Here is a 12,372-nt window from a genome sequence, read left to right as displayed (position 1 = left end):
TTATGGCAAAGTCAGATATGTCAGCATTGAAAAGAAAAATGTTTCAAGATTTCAGACTTGGGTTTGTCTGATTGGCCCTCCCATTTGTTCAACTGTTTAAGGCATGAAACATTATAAGTTTGATATAACATTGAGAATAAAAAACATTAAAGGCGTGACCTGTTCTACTGAGATCAAACAGACTCAGGATGTAGAATCCTTTGTGATTTGATAAGTTCAGCATAACTAGATACACCATATCAAAAAGGGGGGCTGGTCGACCTTGTTCCAATGAAACACAATGGATCTCTTGCATCGATCTGTTTTCATTCACGCTAGGACAATCTGATCAAACATAAACAGGAAATGCAAACAGATGGGTTGTGGTGTTTTGTACTAGAATCAATCCATATTAATTAAAAAAAACAATGTAATGACATTAACATTTGGAAACAAGAAAGTGTTTGATTTGTCTGGCTGCCTTACAGAGGGCCAGCTGCTTCAGCATTAACTCAAGGTTTTCTTAAACCCACTTCAGACCTTTATTTTTTATTTTTTAAATCTAGGAACGTAGAAACAACAATAAGTAATAACACTTTTTCTTCTTCCTCTTCTTCTACTACAACTTTGGTTGCTCCCTCTATGGGTCAATATAGCAGATAATTCACCTCTATCCCACACAATCTCTTGCCTACTGGTACACATACCATTGTTTTCCTTATGATATATACTTATGTACTTATTTACTTATGTACTTTTTGAACTGAAGCAGTAAACAAACAAGCCCATAATGTGCTGCCAAAAAACATCTTCTACACATACTGTATGTGTCTTTGCCAATGCAAAAGTAAATGACAATTTGAAAATAGCATACCCCATCCAGGGTATGCTTTTTTGCAATACACAGCACCAAATGCTTTCTGTTGTCTGTTGTTATTGCTGTTTAGATTATAATTTGGTATAAATAAAGTATATAGTTTACGTTAGGTAATGATTGCATATTCCCGTATTTAAAAAGAAATCACATTTCAATATTCCGCCGCTAAGAACTGTTTCTGCAGTAACACAACATTCCACTAGGGGTCACGACTTCGTTGTCACCACAGAAATTCACCTCACTCTCGCGATAGCTTTGGGCTTCCACCCGCGGAGAGATTCAGAGAGGAGATGGCGGCCAGAGGGGGGTTTCAGTCAGCACCGAGTGGTGGTGGCAGTGGAGGAATGGGTCCAGGACCACCGGTACCGGGTCCAGGGCCAGGCATGGGGCCCGGAACTCCAACAGGCAGAATGGGACCTTCACCGGGCGCGCAGAACCACATGTACCGCTCCCCGATGCCAGGGCCTGGATACCCGGTAAGACAACGCTCCATCATTAGCCTGTCCGCTAGAACAAAGCCCTTTACGTTTGCTTTGTCACCAGTGTTTTACTTTAAAAACCGCTACCCGAGCGGAACGTTGGCTCAACTAACGAGCAGTCTAACTGCAAAGTAGTTACATAGGGGAAATATTCTTACTTCACGCTTTGACTGGCTATCGGAGTTTGTTGAGTTTGTTTGAACTCTAAACCTCCCGCCTGCTAACATGGAGCAAAGCTAGTCTGGTTACACTGCTGGCCAAGACGCTAACGTGGCTAAATGCTAACCGGCCATTCAGTTTTCTACTGTGAAAAACTTAAAATATAATTATCTATTTTTCTTGAAGCTCGTTAAAAATCTTCGAGTGTTTGCTTGTGTTCTTGTGAAGTTGAATTTATCACTAAATCCACCAAACTCTTGTCATTCATTGGCTTTAAAAAAAAGTGTCGTTATAATGATCTTTCCCGATATAAACAGTGACATTAAAAGATTGGCTTTGGTTGTGGCCTTTTACACTAACATGCTATATACAACTTAAGCCTAAAGTCACTAGATGAACAATTCTTCAGTCGAATTATTCTAGTATTTGATATTTTTTCAGCAAATATTTCAGCTCTTACTACGTTAGCTAATCTATTCTGAAAATATTTTCAATGCCATAACACTATAAAAGACTATTAAAGGTGTCAATACACTTTGGTTAATCTGAGCTTCCCGTGTTCTATGGTACAATACATTTAGTTTGTTTTGGGCAGAGGCCTAATAGAAACTGGGCAGAGCCATCTTCAGCCTTCTGGGTGGCTGGCTTCAGAAAGTCTTTTTTGGGAGTAATTCAGTGTATAATTTCCTCTCACCTTTTTATCACATATAAAATATTGTAATCCTTGTGATGTTTGCTGGTGTTTACAACCAGACTGACTTTAAAAAGGCAACCATTATCTAGAAAACCTTGTATTTGTGATATTATTCCACCACAGGACTATCCAAAGTCAGATATTACTGACACAGGCGTGGTAGATTCAGAAGTTTATATGGAATTAATTACAAACTGTAAAATAAAACACCACAGCTCTCTCAAACTGCAGCCTGCAGTAAGGCTATAGCCTTGATTTGAACTTTGATATGAAATTACATGTTGACTTTGTAAATTTGTGGCATTTATGACTAAATACTGCGTAACTTTTAATTATGCACGTTTCAAATGCGTGAAAGCTGGCATGTGCAAATTGTTCGTCCCTGAGAACAATTATTTATACAGTAACTCATTTGATGTAGTTTTCATTTCATTTCGTCAACAGGAGTTGAAATACTTGCTGCTTAGTTACTGACAGCCAGAAATACAATTTGGCATTGGTGAAAATTTGATGAAAAGATGCATTGTCTCTGTTTTTTGTCGCAGCCTTCACTGCGCTTGCTCTTAGGAGCAGCTCTTCACAACACAGTCAAAGAGACTACATTCCACTTCTTAGAAGAGCTAGGGCTGTGCTGATGTATAGCACAAAACTCACTGATAGAAAAAAATCAGTACGTCATCCTTTTCTACCAACACTGCACTTGGTTGAATAAGCCAAACCCATCTGTCACCCTGTATTGTTGATATGTCAGTGTCAATGAGCCTCCCTCCCTTCCATCCTCTACTGAGGAGGCAGTACTGCTGAGTATCTATCATTTGTCAGAGTGACTGCTGGAGATCAAAAGCTGCAATCAGTGATTTTTCATTTATTGAATTTTGGAACCATAGCCATGCTGTCAGACACACAAAGTCGCCTGTTTAAGTTCTTAGCTCATGGTGTGGTGAGTAGAGTGCAAATTCTAACCTTTTTTAAATGTAAAACTGTGTATTTGCTATTCTATAGTCATGATAAAAATCCTAATCTCAGGTAATTTGTTGTCATTATTTGATCACATGTTGGTTTGGCTATTCAAGTTAAAGACTTATTGTCATGTACAACTGAAAAAGCAAGTTCAAGGCTCTTCTGTTGATTCTGCGGCTGTAGATGCTTTGTAGAGAGGGCAGGGTTGTCCTGGTTATCCTCTCCTATATGCATATGTCATTTTTCTACCGTATGTCAAATGGAACCGCATTAGAATACATATATTCATCTTACACACCGACCTTGAAAGTATTTTAACATTTGTACGTCCCTAAACTGTGCAGGCAATGCATGCACTGATTTGCTGGTATGCAGGTATTTTGTCAAAATATTATTTATTTTTTCTAAAATGAGCAATTCCTTATAATTTAGAGACAGCATGTGTCACCAAGTGCTTGAACTGAACATGTAAAAGGAAGAAACACTAGATGCATACTTAAAAACACAGTCAGCTATAATAAGTTATTTTGCAGACTGATTGTGATCCACAGTTTAAAATTACTTTCTGTTTTTGTTTTGCAGAGACCAGGCATGCCTCCATCCAGTCGTATGACCCCTCAGGGTCCGTCCATGGGCCCTCCAGGATATGGCAGCAGCCCTGTGTCTCGCCCTGGGATGCCTGGTGTGATGGACCCATCTCGTAAGAGGCCGGCGCCACAGCAGATTCAACAAGTTCAGCAGCAACAACAGCAGAACCGCAGCCAGCAGTAAGAATCTACCTTTTATTGACAATATCCAAACTACTGATATTGTGATTGCCGTATATTCCAGACTATACGTCGCTCCGGAGTTTAAGTCGCACCAACCAAAAAATGCATAATCAAGAAGAAAAAAACCATATATAAGTTGGTCTGGAGTGTAAGTTGCACTAGTGCCCTCTAGCAGCTGTCAGTGTGAAAATAACGAACATGTGAAATTATATATTTTAATATATAAGTCGCATCTGAGTATATATTGCAAACCCAGCCAAAGAATGAAAAAAGTGTGACTTATTGTCCAGAAAATACGTTGTATCAAGCCATTAGTGGTTCAATGGCCAGACTTTTGCTTGCATACTCAATGACAAATTGTGAGCTGTTTTGTGTATTAATGGTGTGTTCATTACAGCACAAAGAAGAAGAAGATGGCTGACAAAATTCTACCTCAGAGGGTAAGTGTCTCCCTTACACTGAATTAAAACATACATACAGCCACTTTTATGAAGTTGGACTACTGTACACCTAGGAAGTTTCCCCCTAATTGTATGGCCATGTTATACATATTAATACAGAGTAACTTATATGGTCTGACTTGAATAATGTGCTTGGACTTCACCTTATCCTCATAACAAGTTCTTACGGTTTCCTCTTTTGGTTGTTGTCCTCAGTTGTTAAAAATATCTTCTTTTGCAGATCAGGGAACTGGTCCCAGAGTCTCAGGCTTACATGGATCTCCTGGCATTTGAAAGGAAGCTGGATCAGACCATCATGCGCAAAAGGCTAGACATTCAGGAGGCCCTGAAGAGGCCCATTAAGGTATAATTCATTACTTTTAAATCCAAGGACTACATGTTCCACGTACAAACCTAAAACTGTGGTGGCCTTTCAAAAGCTCAGGGGCCTCATAAAATCATCAATCATTTCTGAAGACACTTAAAATAAAATAAAAAGTCTACAGGCATTTGAACAGAGGTGATTTAATAGAAAGGATGGATATTGCTTAGAATCTCACGATTCGAGAACCATAAACATTTCACTGACTGGTTTAAACTCATAGTCTAATAGTAATAATAAATAAATAGAAATAGGCACAGCATTTTATATAAACTTAACAATCTTAACTACCAACACTGTCAGGGCTGGGCCAACTTACTGCCATTTAATACCATAGCAGCAAGCTCCTCTCCACTGCACTGAGTGACTCTGCAGGTGGCCTTCTCCGACAACAGGGGGCACTGTTCCTCACTGAACTTATGCTGCCCTGCAACACGAGGATTGAATCGATTCAAAAGATTGCTGAGTCAATATTTTCACCCATCTCTATTACATAGTGCCATATTTGGAAGGAAGGTAGTTTTTCAGAGGCATACTTATAAAATATGTCAATAAACGTAAAAAGAGTGTCAGTATAAATAACACATTTTGACCACAAGATATCTCAAGTTAAGTTATTGGTAACATTTAAACTCATTTTACTCTTTTATGGTTGTCCACAGCAAAAGAGAAAGCTTCGGATTTTCATATCCAACACCTTCAACCCGGCGAAGCCTGATGCTGAGGATGGAGAAGGCACTGTTGCATCATGGGAGCTACGTGTTGAGGGGCGTCTGTTGGAAGATGTAAGCTTATTTAAGCAGCAGATAATAAATGTGATTCAATTAATCAAATGGCTTAAAAAACAAAAAAATGTTTTATTTGTTTTGCAGACCGCTGTGTCTAAGTATGAGGCTACCAAACAAAAAAGGAAGTTCTCGTCTTTCTTTAAGTCCCTTGTGATTGAGTTGGACAAGGACCTATATGGACCTGATAATCACCTTGTGGAAGTAAGAACCGTTCTCATCTTATTTTTGTCATTTAATTTTATTTAAAAACTTAGCCAGAGTGGGTTAGTCGTGGGTGGTTTTTATTCCATCTAGTGTTGGGTTGTGTGAAAATTGGGCCAAGTAATGAGCTTTGATGAAAGGACTTACAATTGATTGATAAAATCAATTCCTGTTTTTAGAACTTTTAATATTACTGATGTCCTTTGCTTTTAAAAATAAATGTGCATAAATAAACTACTGCTTGCTTCCAGTTCTCACTCACACACCTTTTGAATAGGCACATCGTTACAATCCAATCCATTAAATGTGTTTTTCTCAGTTTGAAGTGTCAAAAACACACATCATAAAAACAAACCTTAAATAGACACATCTTTAAAAAACAAGAGATTCTTCTCTTCTTTTGTGATTCTTCCTTTCAAAGTACATTTGCATTTCACCAGAGTGACATTTAAAGAAGAGCCCAAGGTTTTCCCTAAAAGCTTTGATTGACTGAGTTAATGCTGTGTCATATTGAAAGATCTTTTGTCATTCTAGTGGCACAGAACTGCCACCACCCAGGAGACTGATGGCTTTCAGGTGAAGCGGCCCGGTGACGTGGGTGTTCGCTGCACCGTCCTGCTCATGCTCGACTACCAGGTGAATGCTAAAGGCTATGCTTTGTGTCATTCTGCCATTTTTGAAACAAATGTGTTCTTCATACCAGTGTCCTACTGAGAGCAAAAACAGCTGAGTTTCCTGAAAGCATGTAAATCATTCTCCATGCAGCCCCCTCAGTTCAAGTTGGACCCCCGTCTGGCCCGTATGCTAGGTATCCACACCCAGACTAGACCAGTCATAATCCAGGCCCTGTGGCAGTACGTCAAGACCCACAAACTCCAGGACCCTCATGAGCGCGAGTTTATTAACTGTGACAAATACCTGCAGCAGGTGAGTGATTCTATTTTATTCCTTTGTAGTCTGGTTCACAAAACTAGAATTCATTATCCAACAGTCCCCCAGTTGTCCTGTTCACATCTCTTTCCTGATATTACACAGCTATGTTCCCTGCTCTGCCTTCCTGTCCTTTTATGGACACAGGTTTCCCCCTGAATCTTTTAATGGTGGGCCAACATAAACATCGTGGTAAATAGAAGTTGAATTCCTGTGAACGTAATGTGGAGGTTAAAATGTGCTCCCCATGATATTTTTCATCTCTCTCTTGGGTTTTGAGGGAAAGTAAATGTTAAATAAAAGCCTGCAGTTGGGCTGCATCTGAGTCACATCTCTCTCTGACAACAAAGTGGAACAAACCATAGGAGAGGCGAAAAGAGGCAAGGGGAGGAGGGTGAACTGTTTATAGTCAAAATGTGAGGCTTTTCTCTGCAGAAGCATTACGTGGAATTGAGCTGGAAAAAGAAATTAAAATGATAATATACATGTATATATTTTTGCTGTGTTTCTTTTTTTAAGTTACCCCTAACTGTTTAAAAACAGTATTATGTCATTAATGGCCTTTGTTATTTGCAGATATTTGAGACTCAGCGAATGAAGTTTTCTGAGATCCCTCAGCGTTTGCATGCTCTCCTGATGCCCCCAGAGCCCATCATCATAAACCATGTCATCAGGTAAAGTCCAATCTGACAAACATCACATGAACTCCAATGAAATCACAAGCCGTTAAATATATATATTTAACTATATACTGTGATGTTAAAGGAACAAAAATATTTTGAGGATCTGCATTTGTGATCACTAGAGAAAAAAATAAAAGCATTTGCAGGATAAACAAAAAAAAGTTTGCCATTTTCAGTATATCTATATTTTATTAAACTAGTATTAACTAGTAAATCTATATTTAGTAGTTTAGTTGAGAGTGGCACAGAACCCCTGATAAAGAGACTAACTGAAAGTAAGTGCTATTTAGCATTTTTGGGTTTCGTAGGACATTGTAACAAATTCCAAAGTAGCTCACAAGCTACAAAGGTGTGGATGCCCCAGCTGCTGGCTATTAGTTATTGATATTGAGTGACTGTAATGTAGAGATGTCAAAATGTTTTTGTTTATTGGTTACTTTTAGCAGAGGATGTTTCAGCTGTGAACGGATAATCAATATAAACTACTGTGTGAATTCTAATAGTGTGGACCCCAACGACCAGAAGAAGACGGCCTGTTATGACATTGATGTGGAGGTGGACGACACGTTGAAGACCCAGATGAACTCCTTCCTGCTCTCCACAGCCAGTCAGCAGGCAATAGCCGGACTTGANATAGCTGGACTTGACAACAAGGTAAAACAAGGCTCCACGGCCACTGCTCGGTTCACGGTCCGTTTTTTCACGGTTTGTTGTTTTTGACAGAAATGTTTCTCTCAGCCGGAGGTTGTTTCCTGTAAGGACAGGAACTGTGACAGTTTACATTTTAATAAAACTCCATCTCCGTTAACTAATTTTCCTAAATGCTTTGTTTCCTTTCAGCATTTGTTGTTCAAATCAGGACATTTTGTTCCGTCTGCTTTGGCTGCTAAGGTCATTTTAAACTGTCGACTTGTACGTAAATGGGCAATTTCTACCCATTTTGTGATCGTGCTGAGGGCAATTTCATACACACATCTGCTCCCTTAAAAATGCGTCTGTTTTATTGCCTCCCCTTCTGTAATTTCGGAGGTCTTCCAGGGTCGTCTTGACCTCCTGCTGACAGCTGTTACCTTGGCTGGTGTCACTGCAGTCACATTGATGAGACACAAAGCCTTCCATCAAAAAAAAACCTTACCTGTGTAATCAGAGTTCTCAGACAAATCAGCTCCACGGATACGGACATCTTGTTTTCAGTATACAGATGACATCCATTATAAAGATGATTGTCAGGATGCACAACTTTATCCATCTTCATGGTGCATCATAAATGAGAACCAGAGATTTTAAGACTCTTTGAAAAAGGTGTGGTTGTGCTGCACTTCATGAATCATGAATGAGTTCTATTCATCATGGCAGTTTTTCTTTGCATTACACATTTAAGAAAAAGCAGAAGAAGCTGTGTTATTTTTCATTTTAAATGACAACTAAATGTGTGCTCTGCATTAGCACATACATTAACGAGGACATGTGCTGCACTCTGGGGGCGGGGCCCTGCATTGCTCGTCTCTTTAACAACTAGGCCACGGGCTGCTTCGTAAAATTTAAGAAATTCTGCTTTTATTCCATAATAAAAACATTTTTTTCTGCAAAAAAACCCCTTCTCTCTATGTTGGCATTATACCGGCATTTCTATGTATGTATCGTTTTTGGCAAAGTACACAATAGTACAAGAACCTGAAAGACAGTCTACGGTGTGCTGTTGCAGCCAACAACCCGACAAATTCTATAAATGTCTGCAGGAATTAAATGTGGCTGCTTAACGTCTAAGCCAGACCCTGTCAGCATCAGTCTGTCACGCAGTTGTTGCATCAACACGGCAACGCCTGTGTTTTCTTAAGACCCCGTGCTTAGTATGCGAGTTGTATGTTAGAGCAGTAGAGTGAAAGTGGAGTGCTCTGAAGGCACCAGGCTAAACCAGTACAAGCAGAGGTGTTTGTCAGCTGTAAGGCAGGATTTACCTGGAGCCAAATATTTAATGTTTGCGCAGTATTGGGTTTGACTGTTCTCAAAGTGAGAATCTTTTCCTGCAGTACAGTTTTAACTCAGTAGGCATAAAAACAGTTCACTCGGGTGCACTTTGTATTGTACAGGAAAATTCTAGACGACACTTTACTTTAGTAGAGACAAATGAAAAAAGATGTGATATGGGTGAAGGGGAAGGAGTCTGACGGCTGATATTAGACACATGATGATTTTTGTTTTTGTATTGATGATGCTGTCCTCTTCATAACGGGTAGACAGGAAATGAGTCGGGTCCTCTTTGTGTTTTGCAGAACTCCTGGTTGTTAATTAGGATTTAATCTCTGTTCTGGTGATGTAGTCAGGAACACAGTGTTCAAATATGATAAAATTAAGACTTATTGTGGAGGGGAAATGCATTTTTAATTTGACTAATTCTGATAAATACTTTGGGACAAATTGCCTTAAATTAACCTCGCTTGTTTATCTCTGGCTAACTGTCCACAGATCCATGAAACCATCGAGACTATTAACCAGCTGAAGACCCAGAGAGAATTCATGCTGAGTTTTGCCAGAGATCCTCAGGGTTTTATCAACGACTGGCTGCAGTCGCAGTGCAGAGACTTCAAGGTCAGTGTGTTCTTTCTTTCTCTCGTTATATTGTACTGGATCCTCCTGGCAACTGCAGATATGCAACACAAATCTCTAAATGACTTTGAACTGATTTGAAAAAGTACAAATACTGAAAGCTCAGTTTTGTGTATTTATATAGAGAGAAAAAAAGCAATAAATCTGGATGTTTTTCTCTCATTTCAAACTGAAACTCTGATATGATCATAAAATTTTTTTTTTAATTGCAGCAGTCATCACTGACTCAATCAATCAAAATGTTTTGAGTCAGGTGGGAACTTAAAATGAAACAGTTATTGCTTCTCACTTCTTTCTGACTCCGGTGCATCTCTGATAGATTTGACAATTGAGTCCTTGCACTGATAAAGCAGTGCAGACACGGACCAGAGATTTCAAACCAAACCGTTTAAAGAAGATTAAACTGTCGAACTGCCCCATGTGAGGTGATAAATGTGGACTGTTTTTTTTTTTTTTTTTTTTTATATAAATGACTACACACATAGCTAACCTTTGTCTAGTGGACATGCAACAGTTTTTTGTACAACGCATTTAATCTTTTGGAAGGTGGAGTTCTTAAAATGTACAAAGCAATGTGCACTTGAAATCCTTTGAAACACAGTCACAATAATTTGTATCGTATCATGTATAAGATTTTTTTAAGTTTACCAGGTGAGTCTCATTAAGGGAGTATTACAATATTTTTCATTTATTTAGTTTCAGCCAAAAATATGCTATTTTTTAGTCTTCATATATTCTGGGTTTAATCAGGTCGTTTAGTTTTAAGTTGTGTGTGTTATATTAATTGACTTGTTATATAAAGACGAAATACTGCAGAGTATTGTAAATCCACTAATGAATTGTATGTATTGGACATTGCCTGATTCAAAATCTCATTCCAATAACCCACAGCCACTTCTATGATGATCTCACATCAAATGTCTGATTAATAATACCAGTCTCATAAATGTAGGGCTGTGCAGAACATGTTCCATGCCAAAGATATTCTGGCCGGGTGTTGTGTCACAGTGACCTTGATGTTGACACAATCCCAAGGCTAAGGGCATAATGTCATTGTGTAAGAGTGTGGACACTGTCCACAAAGGCACCTGCTTCTAAACACAACAGGAGGGTTAAATGAGGAGCTCAACTTCTGTCTTAACCGGCTCAGTCATCAAGTCTGATGCTTGGCCATCATTCAGGTTTAATATGAAGTATAGCTAAGTTACTGACTAACAGCTAATGGCCTCCCCATAGCCAGTTGAACATTACACAGAAACGTCCTGGTATTTGACTGCAGCTCATTCAGTGAATTCACATTAATGCAATAGTCAAGGTTTTATGTTCATAAACATGAAGTCAGTGTTGGCCATTATTAACTTGGGCAACTTTAATCTTCTTTTTGCCTTCTTCCTGTGAACAGACCATGACAGATGTGGTAGGAAACCCAGAAGAAGAGCGAAGAGCTGAATTTTATTACCAGCCCTGGGCTCAGGAGGCCGTCTGTCGCTACTTCTACTCCAAGGTAAACTTTCTTCTTCTTTTTTTTTTCTAATTTCATGCTGCAGCTTGTCTTTATGGTTATTCAAGCAAAGAAAGAATGAAGGGAGGAAGGAAGGATGGTAGGACACAAGGAAGGAAGGAATTAGGGAAGGAAAGACAGAAGAATGCCATGAAGGATGGAAGCAGGGAAGGAAAGAAGGAAGAAAGAAAGAATAGAAGGATGGAAGGAAGAATCGTAGGAAGGATGGAAGAAAAGAAGGAAGAAAGGGGGGGAAAATGAATGATAGGAAGGAAGGAAGGAATGAAGGGAGAAAGCAAGGAAGGAAAGAAGGAATTAGGGAAGGAAAGACAGAAGAATGCCATGAAGAAATGATGGAAGCAGGGAAGGAAAGAAGGAAGAAAGAAAGAATAGAAGGGAGGAAGGAAGAATGAAAGGAAGGATGGTAGGACAAGGAAGGTAGGACAAGGAAGAAAAGAAAGACAGAAGAATGCCATTAAGGAAGGAAGAAAAAGAATGGAGGAAGAAAAGATAGGAAGGATGGAAGGAAAGAAGGAAGAAAGGGGAAGAATGAATGATAGGAAGGAAGAAAGGACAAAAGGAGGGAAGGAAGAATGATAGGAAAGAAGGAAGGATGGTAGGACGCAAGGAAGGAAGGAAGGAAAGACAGAAGAATGCCATGAAGGAAGGATGGAAGCAGGTAAGGAAGAAAGGAAGAATAGAAGTGAGGAAGGATGGTAGGACGCAAGGAAGGAAGGAAGGAAAGACAGAAGAATGCGGAAAGACAGAAGAATGCCATGAAGGAAGGATGGAAGCAGGTAAGGAAGAAAGGAAGAATAGAAGTAAGGAAGGATGGTAGGACGCAAGGAAGGAATCAGGGAAGGAAAGACAGAAGGATGCCATGAAGGAAGGAAGGAAGAAAGAATAGAAGGAAAGAAAGGAA

The 12,372-nt window shown here is 39.3% G+C and overlaps 1 protein-coding gene across 1 annotated transcript; it reads left to right on the top strand.

The window, feature by feature from the left end:
* Positions 1 to 1,074: 1,074 nt before the first annotated feature.
* Positions 1,075 to 11,649, top strand: smarcd1 (SWI/SNF related BAF chromatin remodeling complex subunit D1). Its single transcript, XM_025060345.1, has 12 exons — positions 1,075 to 1,332; positions 3,731 to 3,915; positions 4,316 to 4,358; positions 4,600 to 4,722; positions 5,403 to 5,525; positions 5,613 to 5,729; positions 6,264 to 6,365; positions 6,495 to 6,656; positions 7,236 to 7,333; positions 7,846 to 7,996; positions 9,809 to 9,931; positions 11,352 to 11,649. The coding sequence occupies exons 1-12, from the start codon at positions 1,147 to 1,149 to the stop codon at positions 11,481 to 11,483; spliced, it is 1,545 nt and encodes a 514-aa protein (XP_024916113.1). The 5' UTR covers positions 1,075 to 1,146; the 3' UTR covers positions 11,484 to 11,649.
* Positions 11,650 to 12,372: the final 723 nt, after the last annotated feature.

Source organism: Cynoglossus semilaevis, chromosome 11, assembly GCF_000523025.1.
Source record: "Cynoglossus semilaevis isolate Cse_v1.0 chromosome 11, Cse_v1.0, whole genome shotgun sequence".
Lineage (NCBI taxonomy): Eukaryota > Metazoa > Chordata > Actinopteri > Pleuronectiformes > Cynoglossidae > Cynoglossus > Cynoglossus semilaevis.
This window is presented reverse-complemented; position numbering and strand designations above follow the sequence as displayed.